The sequence below is a fragment of the Cupressus sempervirens genome, chromosome 11, assembly GCF_028749045.1.
Source record: "Cupressus sempervirens isolate cs-2001-9-10 chromosome 11, ASM2874904v1, whole genome shotgun sequence".
NCBI lineage: Eukaryota > Viridiplantae > Streptophyta > Pinopsida > Cupressales > Cupressaceae > Cupressus > Cupressus sempervirens.
The window spans coordinates 832,786,824-832,808,095 of NC_143128.1; the positions used below are offsets into that span (position 1 = coordinate 832,786,824).

The window sequence follows — 21,272 nt, forward strand, 5'->3', positions numbered from 1 at the left end:
TTGTACCATTTCACAACAAAGAGAATTAATTTTAAGGAATTAAAGTCACAGTCAAGTATATTAACCAAAATGCCATAGTATCAATTTTGAGATTCTCAAGGATGTAAGTCATTTCTAGATGAAATATTTGTCACCTGGAAGACTACACTTATCCCAAATCACACATTCTCTTCATGTCATCAAACTTTTTGATAACATTTTTATAATGATTTAATAGCATAGCCTTGTAGTGTTTCACCTACAATAATATCAAATATGTATAAATTATTGCATCACAAGTTCACAAAAATATTATTGATTAACAAACTTATAAGTACCTAGAGATTTGTTAAACCATGTGTTAAATCTATTTCATTTTGTGTAACATTAGGATCTCCATTACAATGAGCTTGTATAATCAATTCAGACATGGATTCCCATTTTAATCTATGATCAAAATGTTGACATTGTTCAATCCATACCATCATCCAATCTTGATTATTTGCAGTAAACAAATGTATTGCATCCCACTCTTTAGTAACTATACAAAAGTAAATAGATAAATTCTAACACATTCTTTTTTAAAATTAAGAATTAATTAAGTACAATAACATCTCATAATTTATTACCTTTAACTTTCCTAAATCTACCATTCCCCAACTCCCCTTTGAATATTTTAATGGAGTTGAGATCCCAAATGCAATCTATATGGGTCTTTGATGCAAGATTAGGAAGATATTGAGTAATGTACACCATCATCTGGTACACCATATATACCTCAACAATCATACAACCCTTAGAACATGCTCTTTTTTGAACCAAACCCTTCAAAAATTTCAAGTGTCTCTCAACCATCCACATTGACCTAGATTGTACAAGTCTACACAATTCAATCTCCTCAACTTGGTGTATCAGGGAGTGTTCTTGTGCATTGGAAAAAGTTGAAGGTAAACACCTTTTCATTTTACACATTAGTAGATGGATTCTTTTCTTCCAATATTTTATATCTTCTTTATGAATTTCTTTAGATGACAACCACATACAAGGAAATAAAGACACAAAAGCATATAAATAGGAGACTTTACAATATATTACTTGTTTGATATACTGAACAAATATCACTACTTACCACATGTATTTTCCAAGATCATATATCACTTATTTGATATTATTGTTGAAGTTGTTTGGGAGCAGCAGGGGTAACACATACTGCAACAATTGTCAACTGATCATTTCATTCTTTTCTAATTTAATACAATGAAAATTGAATGTAACTCACAAATATATTGTAAATAAAAAAGATTGTGACTTACTTTGATGAAGGTATGCAAATCATGATTATTCAATCCTAGCCCAAATTCACTTTTCTTTAATATGAGGCTTATATTAGCAACAAATCTTGTAGGAAATCAAAATTTTTCTATGATTTCTTTTATGGCATTACTTTGTTGCTCTATTAATAACCAAGGAAGGGAACTTGCATTAATCCTATCTCCATTTCTATTTGATTCAATGATATTTTTCATTACATGATTGGAATCATGACTGTCACTACGAATTTTGGCAAGTTTTTCTTTATCATGCCTTCCATCTAATATTTTCCACATTTCTCTGTTATATTCTTTTCAATATGCATAGTATCAAACAAATGCATAATTTTTTACTACTTGTAGTAGGGAAGCCTACTAAATTCTTTAGGATAACATTTTAGTCCCTTTGGAAGGTGGTCAGTGATGCCTTGACAATATTCATGATCATCAATTACATAATTAGCGAACAAAACATAATTAAAATATATAATTTCCAAACATAAATCATTCAGTGGAGTGATAATTATACTCCAACTACCATAGGTGAGGTGTCATTCTTCATGGCTTTGATGTAGTCTCTTCTTTCCCATTAAAAAGATGTTTTTTGGCACTTCAATACTTATGATTTATGTGGAGGAAGTGCCTATACTCATCAAACACCTGCTTTCTTAAATTTTTGGAATGATTAGATTTCATCTTTGCACCACACATTGGACATGAAATTTTTCCCTTAGTTTGAAGACCTATAATATAACAATATAATTGGATTAAATATGTTACTATTTGGAATTAGTATTATCGTGTACAACTAGATTTCAACATAACATACCATAGAAATGTGTCAACCCTAGGGCATCATGAATTGTCCACACAAGCATTACATGAAATTGAATTTTTTTTTATCCAACTAGTCTAGAGATATTGTACATAGTGAAACCATTCCATAACACTAACAACTCATTGATAAGAGACACAATATATACATTCATATCTTTCACTTCATACTTACCTAGTTGAATGAATAATATCAGATAATTATTGTGGTCATTTCACTCTAAGAATTATATCTACATCTAGATAAAAATAAAATAATGAAATACCTAGAACAATCATTGCCAACATAATATGTTCCCTCTTTATTGGCATCCATGGAGGAAGGCTATTTTTGATAACAAAAATAGGCCACACCGAGTAAATGGATCTCATCTCTCCAAATGGATTGCACCGTTAGTTGCCAGAGAAAGCCTAAGATTTTGAGGTTTTTTTTAAAGTGTGGCCACTTTTCCTCTATGTCCATAAATTTTGAACCATCCATAGGCATTCAAATAATGTCATCTTGAATTCTATTGTGTGCATGATACTCCATAAATTGTGCCAAGCTAATACACCTAAATAATCATTTAAGACTTGGAATAATGAGGATATAACAAAGAACCTTGCAAGCCACTTTTTTTTTCACTTGATCATCTCGATATCTTCACATATGGCATTTGGGGCATTCTATTGCATTTTCTTGTTCTTTATGATAAATAACATGATCTTCAAGAAAAACATCTATTGCTTGATACTCCATTCCAAAATGTTTCATAGTGGCACACAATTCTTAGTATGAGAGAGGGAGAACATTTGATAGTGGTAACAAAAAGTCACCTATCAATCTACAACAAAAAATATAAGTAGTTAGTATAAACAATCTTAATGGTACATCTTTCACCTTTTATATACTATAATGATGTATATGACAAAGCTTAGCACACGTGACATTGTTATGTTGGATAAACCATTCATAACCTTCAAATTCACCAAAAACAATACAACAAAGAGAAGAGTTGATTGGGATCCTTCTTAAAGGATTGTGTTTTCCTTCTCAAGTAGAGGTATATCATGGATGACCTCAATGTCATCCTCATCATAATCATCATCAGTAGAAGAAGCACCACCACTAGTACCAAATATGTCATGGATCAATGCATTCATACTATCATCTTCAAATGTGTTTTTTTGTCTCATGATCGTCATCTTCCATGGGATCATGATCTTCTCCTCAATACTCACACCTCCATGTTCCTTTGAGATTTGGTGGTCCATATCATGTACTAACTTGGGGAGATCAACCTATAGAAAATGATGATAATCAAACCCCCCTTCAATGTGATAATCAAACCCTCATTCCATGGTTCATATGTATATTAATTGCAAAAATATAACAAACAACTTACCAATCAATGATAATCAAAACCCCCTTCACTATGACCATTCTCCCTATAATGTCTCTTAGTTGTTTTGATTTTGATTCTTCTTTTCTTTAAGCCTTTACAAATCTTGCAATGACAATAATATTTGTCATCACCTTCTCTTTGAAAGTTAGATAACAATCTAGCGATTGTCTCCTTGTTTGATCAAATTCCCTCAAGTATCATTTGACATGATCCTTCTTTATGGGAATAACTTATTCTTGTACCTTTATTGATTCAGATGTTCTTTCTAGATATATCATTGATAATCATTTCAACATACACATTGACATTAGAGAGAAAACCTTGAAATAAAATTGAACATGGTGTTCTTATTGTTTATATTTGCACATATGGTTTTGAAAGAAAAAAATTGGTGTACTTAATGTGTATATCTGCAAAAAAACTAGACATATTGTACTTAATGTTTATATCTGCATATATGGTTTTGGAAGAAAAAATTTAGTGTACTTAATGTGTATATTTGCAAAAAAAATTGAACATGTTGTACTTAATGTTTATATCTGCACATATGGTTTTGAAAGAAAAAACTGGTGTAATTAATGTGTATATCTACAAAAATATTGGATATGTTGTACTTAATGTTTACATTTGCACATATGGTGAAAGAAAAAGAATTGTAAAGCCCTCTAAGTGTGATGATGAAATCATTATGAGGTCACTAGAGTTAGGGATGGATTAAGATGTTTTTATTTTAGTTGAGGTTCTTGGTTCAGCTTGGGAAGCAATGGAGGTCATTTGACTAAAGTTGGGAAAAGTTGCTAAAAAGATATAAAAGTTGCATTGTGCAACTTTGCAACTTTGAAAAGTTTCTTGAGCAACATTGATAAGAAATTTGCAATTCGATGGAGAAGAGAATCATGCCCCTTTTCTTGAACCAACATGACAGTTAAAGCATACAACTAACAGGTGAAGAACATAAATGATAACAATTGATTTGACATGGAATAAGATAGCCCCCACTCACAAAAAAAGATGGAATAAAACTACTATGCTAGATTTTGGAGACTAGCTTATCTTGCACAAGGGAGAATGATGCTATTTAATGGACCTTGTGGCATATCAAATTGGAGAAGTGTCACAAGGATGAGGGGTAAAATTGGCATTCCCTCCTAGATAAATAGATAGGACTACATTGATTTTGTAAATTCCCTGAAGAAGGATCTAAAAGGGCATTCAAAGCATCAGATTAATAATCACTACAATGGTATCTGAAAATAAAAAAAATTAGTAGGTAGATTAGGTCTTGTGACATACATGTATCATAATACAAGGTACTCTAATGCAAATCAAATGGCACATATGGTCCAATAGTACAGTCTTTCATGCCCTCTTAATATCATAAATTGCTATCATGTACATTTGCATACATCGAGAGATTATCATGGCCAACTCTATAATTTCACAAATGGCTATATCCAAAGAATCATCATATGTTCTTACTCTACACCATTACTAATGAATCAACACACTTGTGGACCACTTGTAGACATTTTCTCTATAGATTTACCAAAGGTAAACAAGCCCAAACCAATCAAAATCAAATGGGATTGGATTCATTATGAGAAAGTAACCTCAAAAAATCATCTATAAAGCCTACCAAACAAACAAAAAGGAAATTTCAATGCAAGGCCAAAATCATAGAGATCTAAAAGAAGCCAATGGATAATTTTTTTTATCCAAACAAACCCATCCATCCCAGAAACCTAAAAAGGCAAAGGGTTGTCAATGAATAGGAAAACATACTAAAGCCATCTTCAACCAGGTAGTTGAAAGTATGATTGTCCTAGTTGTAGGTGAATTTATTGTTGTTGGTAGGAAGCTTTTGCAAGAACTAAACAATAATAATGGTAAAATTACTTGTGAATTTTGTGAAGTATTTGAGTTAGGTGTTCATAGGTAAGGTGGGTGTCATCTTCAAATTTTGTTTGTCTTAAAAGGAGGGAGAGTAGCCGGTAAAAGGTTACTAACCAAGGGAACATAAAGGGTTGAAGAGGGATAGGTGTTGTTATGTTTTACTAAAATGTCTCTTACTGATGAAGATAGGCAAGGGAAACATGTCGTGTGGACCCACGTGTGACTAAGTGGATTGGGAATAGTGAGTTCATGAGCTTTTGATATTTTTATGTTTGTTGTGATTATATTTTATGATGTTTTTAAATTTAGATATTTAGATAAATGAAAATTATATATTGGAACACTATAGATAAGATAATTTTATTTTAAAGTTAACCTATCTCTTTAAAAATCTCTCTCATGCAATAGATTCTTGTTTTTACTTTGGTATTTTACACTATTAATAAGATTTGTCCACTACAAAAGAGTTTTTATAGCAATTTGAATATTTCAAAATTACTTTGAGTTTTTTTAATGAGAATTTTATTGCGAATGAATTTGAAATCAGGAGGATTCTTCTTAAAAAAATTTTCTACATCTACATTTGCTAGAGTTTTTGGGAGATGTCATCTTGAGCAATGACTACTTCTTCTCACATATTCTATGATATTCTCTTTTCATTATATAGTTTCATAATGAGCTGATATTATTATTCAGTTTAAGATTCATCACTACTTGATCTTTTTATATTTTCATGTAATATTAATGATTGTGACATATTCTCTTTATATTTACCAAATTTAGTCTCTTCTATTGAGTTGTGAATATTTGAATTTCTATGGGGTTTCACATTTACCTTTCCACCTTCTTGGATAATCAATGTTGATGGAATCCTCTATTAATAAAATTCATATTAAATTATTGGGAAGCCATTAAATTTGGATTACTCTGGTCTACATTCATTGTTCTCCTATGCCCCTTTACTAATCAAAGCTTGTTTTCTCTGGTTCTTTGTAAAACTAGATTATTCATTACTCGTAGGTCACTTCTAGGAGCATTAAGATTTGTCCAAATAAATCAAGTCATAACCTTTTAATACGAAAATGTAGATGTTGGTTGAATTCATGTCTAGTAATAGGTAATGAAGATGCAAATTACTTACAAGTAGGAATTTTATTTAGTGGTCATTAGTGCCCATCAAGCAATTTTTGACCAATCTAGAAGAGTTTAGTATTGCAATCTATACTATTGCAACTTCTGGTATTCTATAGAATAAAAGGGACAACTACTACTCATTTAAACAATTTTGGATATATGCATTTAGCTACCTATGTTATCTTTGATTCTTCACATCGTATTTTACATGCAATGGGTATGTTACTAACGTTTTTAAATGTCTTTGGAGCTATGGACAACTCTATTGTAGTGGAGTTTAGTGAGATTTCTATAGATTGCTATAAACTTGCATTTTGTTTGTAGAATTTATGGACACGTCTATTAGTTGAAGAATTTCAACCCAAATCATGTGCTAGCAACTTTCTTTTTAGTCATTTTACAATAAAGCATACAAGCCTTTATTTCTGGGCTTAACCAAAATCTGTGACTTCCATTGAAAATAATTATATGGTATAAGAAGAGAACAGGCTTAAAAATTCATTCTCTTAGTTCCTATTCTCTAATAACATGCAAAATTTTGTAGCTAATGCTAAAATATGAATAATAGATTTATCTTATATACCAAAAAAATGAATGCCTATAGTAAAATAATCAATATAAAAATATGTGAAAATAAAGTGGATTAAAAAATAGTTGTACAACTCAATTAGAGAAAAAGGAACTCACTACAATCAAAATTTTAGTCATTTTGTTTAGAAGAGGAGAATACTAAATCAAGTAAAAAAGGAAAAAAAAAGATGCTATATAATTAACTATTTAGCAAGATGTATAAGGAAGGAAAAATGCATTTAAAGATGTGTTCCTTATATATTTTTCTAAATAATTGACTTTATAATTAGTTCCTATAAAGAGAGGGTAAAATCAGAAGTAACATATTTTTTACTATGATAATTTTTAGTAGAAGAAAATTAAAGTCTACATATTCATGTCGATGATAAAATTTTGGACATCTATTTTAGCATCATATGCCTTCCATTTCATTTGTGAAAATTAATTGACAGTCCTTTGCACCTCAAAACTTGTTCTAGATAATATGGATTAAATGGACAACATTCATTCACCAGGGGTCCTTCTCTTGTCCTATTGCAAGTGATGTACCTGATTTACCTAGCTATAAAGGCTAAGAAAATGGGAAAACACTTAAGTTATTATGTGGATGAATTGTAAAACCCAACGAACAATTCTATTAAGGCTTACCATCAAGAATGTATGCAAGATGTGGCAGTTCTTTGGTGACCGCCATCTGTTTACTAACACAATTATAAAGAAGTATACAATTTTCAAATCTAAATGATTTTTTATAGAAACAAATTACAGTAATAAGTTATTTGACTCATATTGCATCACATGTGTTTGGAACAATGCTAAAATTTTGTAGCTAATGCTAAAATGTGTCAAGAATAATTAGCCCACCTTCTTGAGAAACAAACATAAATGCAACATCCCTTGCAGAATGAGCTGAGTACCATAAATAAACCAAAAGCTATTATGTGTCATCAAGATGGATTGTGGGCTAAGAGTCATCTTAAATCTTCACTTAACCCTTACCCTAGGTTCCAAAGAGGAATGTCAAATGCATGTGAGACTTTATTCTTTGAGATGCCTAATAAGGTGAAGAGACTAGACATCTCAAAGCTACCATTACAAACCTTGAGCTTGCTAACCAAAGTCTTATGCAATGGATACCTACATCATTAACATATTGATATCCTTGAATTGTTGAGAGTGTCACTGCCCAAATATTCTTTGATGAAACTAAAAGTTGCCACATACAAGATGTAGAAAGGGTACCTAATTTGCGATCCTGAAATAGCATCGTTGTGGTGAAATGTGGGTGGAAAAACCTCCCTTCATTGAAACTCGCTATTGGTAAACTAAGTTCCTTTTTTCTGCAACACCCACTTATGTATAAAAAAAATGCTACAACAATAAAATACCTAATAAACACAAAAATACCTTTAAATGCACCAAGCAAGGGCATGGACACTCCAAGGTAATGGTAGAGCAAGGGCATGGGCACGAAAAGACCTTCAAGGAAATGGGCATGGAAAAATCTGTCATCGATCCATCTTATTTCCAAATGGCATCTTTACAACTCTCCACTGGCGTCTTTGTAGCTCTTCAATATAGAAATCGCAAATGAGGAATGATTTATGTCATATTTTTTTTGGTTTATAATCACGTAAGTGTTGCAATTAAGATGTTGACATTGGTATTGCGGTAACATCAGAGATAATTACAAAAATAAAAATAAAAAAATCACCCACAAATTACACTACCATCGCAAATTGTCACCACAATTTGACCCCCAATATTGTAGTGTGAATAGATTTTCCTAAAGTGGTTTGCTTACCCTCATATAAAGAGGTCCAAGAAAGGGTTTGTATATATCTTCCAAATTAACCATCCAAAATTTATGGTTTTTTGATATTTTGTAGTACAAAGGCATGGATTCGAAATGGTATTGGTATCATGTCAAATGATATTTTCTTTTAAGTGATAAATGATGCCCTAGTGGAAAAATACAATGAAACTTCATGGTTTTGACTATTGTTCAAATGTTAAATACTTAAAGGTTTCCAAATAGAAAGATAAAATTTAAGATAGAGTGAGATATAACATTTAAACCTCTACAATATATATGTTAGTGGATCAATAATAATTTGGGTATCAAACTTGCATGCACATAGTTGGTACTCTCATGAAATAATAGTTCATAATGAAAGATAAGTTGTTGTCCACATGTTTTGTTCAAAACCAATTGTAATGAACCCATGGTTGAATCAATATCTTTTTTATTTGAAGACATAAACCCCAAAAAGTGTTTGGTTAAAGGAACATGATGGTATTTTTTGGGACTACAACTAGTATGGACTATGATAGTTAAATTTGTAAAGTTATTCATGACCCTTTGATGTGTGAAGTTGACTTCTATCTCTATTTGGATAAGACATCAATTTTTGCATAGAAATCAAATGTCACGACAGGTTCTAGAGGGACTTGGGTGATAAATTTATGGACTACATGGACACATTTTCTACATTGGGTCTAATGCACTACTATATGATGACAACGTTTCAAGACAATTTGGAGGTATGGTACACTAGGGGCTTTAATGTTGTATTAAATGATGGGGAGAAAATGTGGGGTATGCTACCCGCTAAAAAAGTTAGGAAGATTTTATATATTATTGGTATCAATCTAATGGATGCACCTTGAAATAGGGTAAATAAAAAATCAAAGAACATAATTATAATCATTTTAAAAACATCTTTTTTTGGTAAGGCACACATTGATACTGAAATGTCATATTTAAACCAAAGAATCATTATAAATGGAAAGGACCATTATTGCTTTGCATTATAAATAACCTTAAATCTTCCCTCAAGGAATTTTCTCTTAGGGAACAAATATACAAGAAACATGTCAAAAGAAGCTTGGTTTCTAGATAAAAAAGCTATCCAAATCCTTTCACTTTATCCCAAACTGATCGAGGGTCTATCTCTCAAATGTGAGGGCTCCTCCTTTCCCTCTCTCATTATTACTCATGAGAAAAAAGAAAATAACATCACCTTTTTAAAATATGCTAGTGTCCATCAGAATTATGAAGAACACATACGACCTTTTTAAAAATTCAAATTTGAATTGTAAAACTTGACAAAGAAAAAGGCATTCCATAGCTCATCAAAAATTTGTACCAAATGTTTTAGTGTCAAGAAGTCATATTCGTTTGACACATAGAAACCCATGATGATATGCAATATAAACCAAATCCTAAAATCAAATCAAAATACTAATCAAGAATTATGATAAATAATTCTACCCACTTAAATTGGAACAAAACTATCTAAATAGGTGCCTATGGTTATTAGGGGTTTCTTATGTGAAATTTGAGACCATCTCTGAATCAACAACTTTTTGAGGATTTTAAGGCATGGTTAGACCTATGTAGCCAAGTGGAGTCAATGCTTGGTACTTGGAAATCCTTGCATTCTTGAATGACAACACACACACACACACACACACACACACACACACACACACACACACACACACACACACACACACATGTGCACACATGCATGCATGTGCACGCGCGCGCACGCGCACGCACACACACACACACACACACACACACACACACAGAGAGAGAGAGAGAGAGAGAGAGAGAGAGAGAGAGAGAGAGAGAGAGAGAGAGAGAGAGAGAGAGAGAGAGAGAGAGAGAGAGAGAGAGAGAGAGAGAGTAGTAGACATGGAAGGAGAAGTGTGACATCATGTGGATCTCCCATAGGAGTGACCATGATTGCCTCCCCTCATCCTACAAACAAGAATAGAGTACATGGTAAACTAAAATATGATGGGTTAGAAGGGTTAGTCCAAATCATAACCATAATCCAATAAATATAGTAACCAAAGAAATTGATCATTATCATCAAGAAGAGAAGTATGTGTATTCATTGATTAAAATGTTATTCCAAAACAACATAAGGGTACTATCTAAAACATATATCCATCTAATAATCATCCCATCAATAAACATAACATAAGAGTCCATAACTAATAAACTAAATCATCCTGCCAATTTTGAACATGCTAAATAGTATCACCAGGGTTGACATTACAACACTAGACCATAGAAAATATTGAAAATTTTAGTTTTTTGGAGTTTTTGGGCTTTCTCATTATTTTTGACCTTTCCCAATGTTGTCTTGGTCATCTATGAATCATTTTGCACATTTTCTATCAGAATCAAGTAATCATCCTCATATAGACCACGACTTTTGATGAAATGCTCTAGATCATCCATGTACTAGTCCAAAGTACTCTTGACACACATTGGATCATGGTGTTAGTGTAAATAGTATTTTCATTACTCAACTAATTAAAAATTCTTTCAAGATTGATGTATTCATGCATAATATTAAGTTTATTGATATGTTTATGTATATTGCTTCATCTCATCTCAATAAAATATGTTTCTTCATTTAGTGAGACATCTAGTGCACATACACTTGTTATTTGCACATAAATTGACCAAGTGAGCTTACAAATGTTTCATATATGGAGAGTTAGTTAGTTGTTGCATCCAAGTTGTCCACCAACTCATCCTTTCCTATATATGTAAGGCTTTTATGTACATTATTTACACTCTTATTGTAAATGATAAATATTGTTATCTGTGCTAATTTCATTTCACTTGTAGAAGGTTTTTGTGCATTATGATTTGGTGAATTCCAACAATGAAAAACCCCAAACACAAGTTTTCTTGAAAAGAAAACCAAATTACACTTCTTCATATTGACTTGCAAACTCTTTTCCTTTAATCTTTATAAAATTGACATTAAACATATTAAATATTTTTCCTTTATCTTACTAAAAATTGATATGTCATCTAAATATATTATAACACACAGTACAAAATAGTTTCAAATTTTCTTTTATTAACTCATAAATATACTTTGTGTATCCATAAGTCAAAATAATATAATCAACCACTCATAGAACTCATCCTTTATCTTAAATGTAGTTTTTCATTTATCTTGTTCTCTCTTTGAATTGGCTGACACCAACTATTCATGTTAATTTTTGTGAAGCATTGTGCTCAACTTAAAAAAAACCAAAAAAAAATCCATACATTATTATTTTGTTGATTCCCATTAAATTGATGCACATAGATCATTTTCCATCCCTTTTAAGTACTAGCCTTGTTACAATGGCACATAGTTGACTAAAAGTCAAGTTTTATAAATAACATGTTAAATAATTGTTTGATTAATTTTTCCAACTCCACATCTTTCATGGGCATCATCTTTTATGTTGTATTTTCAATCAATTGGATCCTAAAATTAAATCTAGGTCATAAATGATTCTTCTCATAGGTGGAAAACCATTTATTATTTCAATTAAAAATACATCTTAGACCTAGGGCAAAACATAAGTTTTATTATGTGTTCATTGTTGAAACTCATTCTATTTAATCCACATTTATTAATGAATGATTTTTTAGATTTTATAAAAATATAATTATTTTATACTCACTAAAGTATATAAATCCTTATTTATGCAAACACACTCTCTATATTCTCATAAATCAATTATAATTAATTTATTACATTCATAAAATCAGATTTTACACGTTGAAAAATAATTTATTAAAGATCTTACATTAAAATTATCTATAATATTATTGCTAGATTATTTTTCTATCACACTTCAGAGTCTCATATATAATCTACTTATTTTGAATAGAAAACAAAATGTTTATAAAATTTACACAATCAAGAACATAAATAATCTGCAGCTAATTTCCTTAGGTCCAACCGTCACCTCTATTTGATTCCCTAGGGTTAAAATATATTTTCAACAGTTGTTTTATTCATTTTATGCTTGTATAGATTCTGGAGTTGGCCTCGTTAACTCTAGCTTGTGGACAAGACAGTTTTTAAATGAATAAGAGATGTCTACTGCATCCAGATAAACCATAGATTTTTATATAACTATTTTCTGATGGAAACACCACATATGTCTTCCAAAAGCCAAGCCTGCGTCGGCGACAGAATCTTGGTGCATAAGGAGCTTTAGTCTTCGAATTGCACAAAAGAAAGAGAAACAACATTTGAATACTTCGAAATGTTCCCACAAATTGTGCATTTAATAATTTGTGCTGGTCGTTTCAGAGCGGGAGGCCATTAATTAGTTACAACATAGGTCCCTCTACAATGATGCCCCCACGATATCGTAATATTATTCTATTCTATTCAAATTCAAATCAATTCTATTGTTTTAGCTAATTCCAGACGCACGTGCTCGGTGCTGTTCAGTAGACGTAACGGCGGACCTGACAGGCTGCATTCCGTCAGTACAGCTGGCAAATACGATGCTTAGTATTTTAACCGTGGCTTTCTTCTGGAGAACTAGGTCCAGAGTTCGAATGGCACAGAGGAATGTTGTATTAACTGCAGTCGGCGATTTTCGGACGATTTGAATCCGAGGTTGAGGTATGATTTGGATAAATAGATTTTGATTCGAATTGTACATTCGTTTGCTGATCTGATGCTGGAACTGAAATTCTGTATGGAGTTCATGATGACAAAACTGTTGCTTTTGGGGGGTTTAGTGGGATTCGGGTAAAGGAATTGTGAGTTTCTTTAATTTGTGATGCTTTGTAGATGTTACGGCGATGATGATGAAGAAGCTCTTGGAGTTGTGAAAAGACTTAGATTTGGCGCTGTTGTAAGAAAAACAGCTGTTCGAAGAAGGGATTGTAGAGTTGAGGGAAAAACCTAGGGTTTTGGATATTGATCGGCAAGCATGCTGGCTTGCATTGCTTGTTCGAAGCGGCTCAACGACAGCATTGACGACGATGGCTCTGCCACTCCCAGGTCTCCGGCCTCCAGAGAGGCCATCAAGAATCTTACTGCTCAGGTTTGTGAGTTTACAATTGTGTTTCTAAAGATTTTGTGGTTTGGACGTTTTCTCTATTGAATGGATGAATTTGCTGGAGGTTAGGGTTTTCTGAGTTTTTCGGAATTCGAAGATCTTCAGATACGACATCTTGATCTACTTTAAAGATTTGTTTTGGAACAATTCCAAGTAGTTTTTTTGGGCAGGCCATAAGCATTTTGCATTTGCGTGTCTGAAGGGACATTTTTCATTTTTAAGAGCACGGGAAAAGAGAGAGAGAGAGGGGAGACAAAGCTGTGTAGAAGATTTTATATAAATGATTTCAATTCTTAGTGAACAATGCATCGTCTGAGAGAACTGTGGATGTATTAAAGAATTATCATCCATGACAATACTTGAATATATTGTTCTTCTTCATTGGGGTGATGGGTTATCAGTTTCATCGCAAATGATGATATAGAAATCTTATTCCAGCTCAGATTTCCAAAAGAATTATAAACATGTTAGCTTGTTTTTAATCTTTCAGAAAGTGATATCAAGATTTTTATGCATTTTAACGACAATGATCGATTGTAATTGGTGAAGATTAAGGAGATGGCGTTGAAGGCCTCTGGATCGTATCGGTACAGCAAGCCATCAGGCCTCAGCCGCGAGGGACAGTTGAGATTTATGCTGGAGTCAGAGTTAGAAGGATCTGAATGCGGAACTCCAAGCAGAGGAGTTTCCACCTCAGCTCGCCCGTCCAATGTTATATTTTCAGCTTCCAGACCCGATCTTCTCCGCAGCTCAAATTCTTCAAGCAATGGCACGCCAAAGTTCAATAATGCCGCAGAACCAATGGAAGAAGAAGAACAGGACGAGGAGTGCAAAGAGTGGATATCACACGTCGAACCAGGCGTCATTATAACATTAATTTCTCTCGATGGAGGAGAAAATCAACTCAAACGGATCAGATTCAGGTAATGATACATCCTCAATGCTTTGCTGAAGGAATTTGTATATGCGTTTTGCATTTGAAATCAAAATTTTGATTGTAAGCTTTGTTGCAAGAATTTGGATATGTCTTCTTTGTCTGTGAAATCAAAATTTTACTTTTATGAGCTTGTTTTGAAAATATTCTGACTTTTTCTTGTAAATGAAAGAGGAAAATGTGTAAATAAACTACATCGTTTCTGTGATCCCATTATGTGTACTCATTTTTGGATATACAGCCATGAGATATAGAAGTTATCCTTTCTCCCAAAAGATGCTGCATAACCATCGGTTAGGTAAATAAAAGTCGGAAACTGAATTTTAGGCAATTCACAATTTTACGAGCGCTTTCGTGACGAATAATTAAATTTTTAAAAAGGATCGCCTATAGTCCTGCAAATTTCTTTCTTGATCCTCACTGATTGTCCTGCATACGGTCTTCTCCTGATCACAAGATTTTTAGAAGAATATATCGCTCTGCAAAGAAACCTTTTGAGTATTAAATTTCATCATATGAATTCTACAGTTTCTATTAGAAGATAGAAATGAAAACTATAAATGCTACCTAAACTTAATATTACCTTGTTGAACACTCTAAAATTGTTTTTTAATATCCGGCCAAAACCCTGAAATATGTATGCGGATTCTGAATCTAGCTGTATTTCTTTAACAAATTACAACTGGAGATTAAATATGTTGACCGTATGGTCTGCTTGTACATTTCACAGTAAAATTCACTACCAAATTTTCTATACGACTTTTGCACAAATGGTCGAAATTTCCATAGAATGTCGGAAACATTAGATAAACGATCATTGTTGCTCCAGACGTGAAAGATACAGATTTAGTCCTGTGAGGTTTGAGGACATTCGATAGAGCTAGGAATTCATGTGCATCGTCACGTAGGATATTTCCGACAAGAAATTTGCGCGACTTTAGTTAATTCGATATTTTTATTCTATGATTTGACTGGTAGGACCGTAGGTCAAATTGAGTAGAATTCGATCAATCCTCTTAACGCATTTCACGGATGATCTTAAAGTATGTACGAACTGCTGCAAAGATTAGGACGACATGAAAATTATAAGGTTACTCGTTTACGACCGAGATTCCGACATTAAAATGGCTGACTGCTGTAAAGTCTGATTGATTTCGTATACGGCTCTCTGTTCAGATGACCGACTTGAACAAAAGCACGAAATCTGACAGTCGACAACAAAAATGTCAGAAACGGAATCATCGCACATGTTTCACAACGAGATTCTGCAGTCTGTGTGGCCAAATGGCCATTATTGTCCCTCGTATGGCTGGAAAATTTCTCCCATGGAAGATTCTATATAAAATCTAATTCTGCAGTCTGTGTGGCCAAATGGCCATTATTGTCCCTCGTATGGCTGGAAAATTTCTCCCATGGAAGATTCTATATAAAATCTAACTGGTCCGCTCTGATAAACATTCGCTCGTTTGGCAATTGCAGCCGGGAATTGTTCAACAAGAGGCAAGCTCAGCTGTGGTGGACAGAAAATCAAGAAAAGGTCTTGGAGCTGTACAATATTGTCCGTCCTAATACCAAAGGTGAAAATGGCCGCGACATTCCCAGATCTATAGGCGAAGAGGTATAAATATTAATTTTTCTCAACACAAAACATAAATCTCAATTTTTGGAATTTGTCTGTTATTAATGGGAATGCATATGGTACAGAGAGACGGTAACTTACTGGAAGCGAGTTCAGGCGAAAACATTCTTCCGATAATGCCTGTGTGTGCAAATTCTTCGCGCGATGCGGATCGATCCGACGACCTGCAGAGCTGCAGCGACAAGTATTCGATGCACAGTGCCACAAATTCGAGCGAGCAAGAGCAAGATCAAGAACAAGATGAAGAGGAACAAGAACAAGAACAAGAACAAGAGGAACAAGAGTGGGTTGAAGAAGATGAGCCCGGCGTGTATATTACCATTTACTCTTCCCCAGGCGGTGCCAGGGAAGTGAAACGTGTTAGATTCAGGTTGCGCTCTCTTCTTTTCCCACTTTAAAAAGAACGCAGTCGCCTGAAAGATTTACAAAGATCTGATTCCTTGCATCGATTATCGAAAGTCTGTAATAAATATAGTTTTTCCATTTTATGTCGGATTTTAATGTTTAATTATTACTAATTTATTTGTTTATGAATTTGAAATTTGGTCAGCCGTGAGAAGTTTAGCGAGATGCAAGCGCGATTATGGTGGGCAGATAATCGTCAGCGAATACAAGAACAATACATATACGGGCACACCTTGTAAAGTGAGTTGTTTCATTTGTTGTTGGGATTTTTTTTTAATGCTGTCCATAGACGTAATTTTACAATGGCAAAGATTGTTATTACGAGTGTAAGAAAAACAACTACTACTATTGATGTAAATGGAATTTCACTTTTTCGAAGATTTGGAAAGACAGATTTTTAATTTTATGTTTTTAATGGGATTTCTGAGATTTGTTATGCATCTGATTACTTTTGGAATTCTTGAAAAACCAAATGGCTTTCTAAATATAGATTACTTTCTGTGTTTTAATTTTAAGTTTTAAAATTTAATATCTATCAATATTGTTTGCATAAGTTTTTCAAATTAATCTTATACAGTAAAAAATAAATAAGATAATAAAGTTCTAAGAGGATTGCAATCATTTGGAGTCAGTTTGGTTGAGGCATAGGAAATTAGAATAGGAATTTATATTGACAATACGAGTGGCTATTCCAACAACACCTATTTTTTGGAATGGGAATAAGCTCATTTTAGGGGCAACATAGGAATATGTATTCCTATTCCTTATTCCAATTGGCACACCAAATGGAAAATAGAAAACATATTACCAAATTCTCATTCTTATTCTAACAACCAAATGGAAGGAAAACAAAGTGTAAGAATAATGTGTTTTAAATCTAGTGCTCAATGTTGATGGAACACATTATTATTTTTTGTTATGATAAATATGTTTGAAATTTGATTTTAGAGGAGTGATTGTATACAAGAATTTTATATTTATAATTTAAAAATATTGTTAAGAGTATATATATATATTTTTAAAGAAATACATAATTAAATGTTAATTTTTTTAATTCTATATATTGACATTCGAAATTATTTTAAATAATTTATTTTAATAACAATGAAATTTTTATTTTTATTAATATTTTAAATTAATACGAAATCTGTTAAAAAAAACCATGATAAATTTAATATGGATTATATTTGTATCTTGTTTATTAGAAGTCTCTAAAAGTGAGATTTTAAGTCGAGTTTTGATGGAATATTAAGTTCAATTTATTCTTGGTAGGAGTGGACATTATGGAACATTGTTTTCAAAGTTTGTAAATAGGGGATCACATTTTATTAAATTAAAGATGGACAACAAAGTGAAGTATATGTTTTGATAAAATAAAAATCTTTTTATTTAAATGTTTAAAATATTAGAGAGGAAATTTAAGATGTGACAAGTTTCTTTATGAGTGTCATTTTTAAACGTTGATATAGAGAGTATGACAAACTAGTTGGTCAATGTGATAAAATTTTAAATTCTTTTCTTAGATAAAATAATTAGCGCTTGCACCTTTGAAGGAATTTTACATATATTAAATGATACTATTGTGTTGTTGATGTGAAAAGCTTGATCATAATTTAACATAGAAATTAGAACTCAATATAAATTAATAATAAGATTCTTTTTATTACTTGGGTGAGAAGATGTCTAGACCCATGAAATTTAAGAAAATTTAATAAAACTCCTATCTTCCTCCTTACTACGTTTAAGTTACTATTTTTCCCCAAAATAAATAATCAAGATCAATGCAAATCATCTTGAACATTCTAATAATCATTAATATATAGGCTAACTAAAACTTGGTCAACATATGATGACTATTGATTATTTATTAAAAAATAAGAATGAAATCATTCGAAAAGAAGTGATAAAATAAATGTAATTGAGGTGCATTGTGTTATCACAATAATAATACATTAAAAACTAGAGAGAAAATATCTAGAGAGAAATGTCTATGGGACAATAAATTTGTACTTAATGTAGAAGGAGCCAAATCCAACTCAAATTGTTGAATGACCCTAGAAAGCAGCAAATTCTAACAATATCATTCAACCAATCACACCTTATCAAACAATACTAAACCAAAAGCTTAATTTACATCCAAACAATAATTGTGAAAACAAAACCATTATAGTATTTCTAAGAAATATCTTAATTTAAACTCAATTACCATTATCCAAACAATAATTATCAAAACAAACCATTAAAATATTTCTAAGAATTACCTTAATTTAAACTCAATTACCATATCATAATGGAAGATATTAGAAATAAATAACTACCTAGCAATAAAATAAGATATCATATTTAAAATTAAATGAATCCCTAATCTATCCTTTCATTTTCAATATAATTTTAAAAAAAAAATTACTCACAAAGATTCAATTTTATAATGAATAAAAAATAATTAATGCAATACTTTGTTCCAAAATAAAAGACTTCAATCACAATAACATATGTTCCAGTACCAAGGGGATAAGGAAAACTAAAAACAGAGTACTAGTCTCTCCACAAGCATATGACTTTCTATTTGATTGTATAATGGCTCCTTCTTCTCATTCTTAATAAGTTAGATCAAAAACATCCAAAAAACCAAGCACCCCCTATGCACAAGTTGGTATTATACAAAGGTTTTCAAAGATTTAATTGCATCAATGAATTGTAATTGACTCATACCAAGGTAAATTTAGTGTCATTCTATATCTCATTCAAAAATACATTTCTTTCAAAGTATAATTAAAGAAATACATATGAAATGAAACTTCCTATTTTGTTGAAATTGGAATTTAATACCACATAGATGAAACAAAATCTCCTGATTGTTTCACTACTTCATTTTTAGATCATAAAACAAATGCAGTAAAAATCACAAAGGGAAATTCTATAAAAAAGTCAAAAGGGGAAATTGTATAAAAATTTCACAAAATGATATGCACAGGAATTGAATAAAATATAAAAGAACTGTCATCTATCGAGTCTCGAGATTGTAAAAAAAAAATGTTGAAGAGTGAGTTACTTGAAAACCAATTCAATAGATCACATTTTTCTTTCCTTTTGTAGGTTCTTTTATTGTTTATTACTTTCTTTTTAATTCCCACAAAAGAAAAAATAAGAAGATTAGTTGTAAATATGAGTAATCTTATTTCACTATTTTTCAATTTTCCTAGTAGCCATGCATAATGCCACACAATCTTTCCTTAATTGACACGCCTATTGTGTGAAAAACACCACACTCATGTAGACCTAATATTAAAAGCTTAAAATTATAAATGCTATGAGTAATTAAAAAAGAGATTATATAATATTTTTAGGAAAAATACAATTATCACGAACACAATAATTACAAATGGAGAAAAATTCATGCTACTTACCCTTTCATAAAATATCATATGAAATGTTGTAAAAAATTTCATAATATTTCTACGAGAAAAGAAAATACTATTAGAAAAAATAAAAATAGCAATGAATAGGAAAATAATAATTTATAAATTAGAGCCTAAATTAATTCTTCAATTCTTCCGACATTGTAGTTTTACACAAGATTATTGGGTATGCACAATTTTCAAGAAATGAACTAATGCTCTAAAACTTTAGTCTTTTGTCTTAAAGATAGGATCTAATAACAAATCAAATCAAATTGCTTGATTCAAAGTATGATCTTGAAAATCCTAATTTGATTGGTAATGTCAACAGAAAAATCTATGAAAAAATCACATGGTAACATTGGATGATTATGAGAGACCAAAAAATCATGTTCAACGTTATTCTTTAATGTAGATTTAATATTACTATTAAGTAGCATATCTATTGACAATAATAGTTCTTAATGCTAGCTAAAATTTGATGTCATTATATTGGATAACCAGATTTGATTTGCATTGATCAACATAATGGTTTACCTTAAAATTACAATGTATTCATGCCTAAATAAGTTGTGTATGACAATAACCTTACATATTTTCTAAAGTATGGAAGATCATTGATCTGTAGCACAAGAGGACTAATAATATTTAGACTTTTCAATTCTATGTAAACATCAATATTAACTTCTACTTTCTAAATTGTTGTTTCTCAACAATTTTATCAGTTATAATGGCTTAGCTATTAGCACCGGGTAAGTCTACCTATTTGGGGATTGCATTTGATGAATAGGGGGGAAGATTAGAAAGCTTAAGGGTCTAGATAACTAAGCACTAAATCTTATTATTGTATTGATGTCCTAGCTCTTTTATGGAAATTAATGGAAGACTCAATAGGTATAC

General features: G+C 31.6%; 1 protein-coding gene across 1 annotated transcript; it reads left to right on the forward strand.

The window, feature by feature from the left end:
* Positions 1-13,414: 13,414 nt before the first annotated feature.
* LOC149532143 (protein Brevis radix-like 1) lies at positions 13,415-17,375 on the forward strand. The gene is made up of 6 exons (XM_089810721.1): positions 13,415-13,554; positions 13,726-13,981; positions 14,546-14,919; positions 16,410-16,548; positions 16,635-16,939; positions 17,120-17,375. Exons 2-6 carry the CDS (start codon positions 13,868-13,870, stop codon positions 17,211-17,213), a joined length of 1,026 nt encoding a protein of 341 aa, XP_089666847.1. The 5' UTR covers positions 13,415-13,554; positions 13,726-13,867; the 3' UTR covers positions 17,214-17,375.
* The last annotated feature ends 3,897 nt before the right edge of the window (positions 17,376-21,272 follow it).

Excerpts from the sequence above, each read along its gene's own strand:
- LOC149532143 (XM_089810721.1), top strand. The coding sequence starts at position 13,868 with ATGCTGGCTTGCATTGCTTGTTCGAAGCGGCTCAACGACAGCATTGAC. Across the intron at positions 14,920-16,409 it reads CTCAAACGGATCAGATTCAG|CCGGGAATTGTTCAACAAGA; the intron begins GTAATGATACAT and ends TGGCAATTGCAG. Across the intron at positions 16,940-17,119 it reads GTGAAACGTGTTAGATTCAG|CCGTGAGAAGTTTAGCGAGA; the intron begins GTTGCGCTCTCT and ends AAATTTGGTCAG.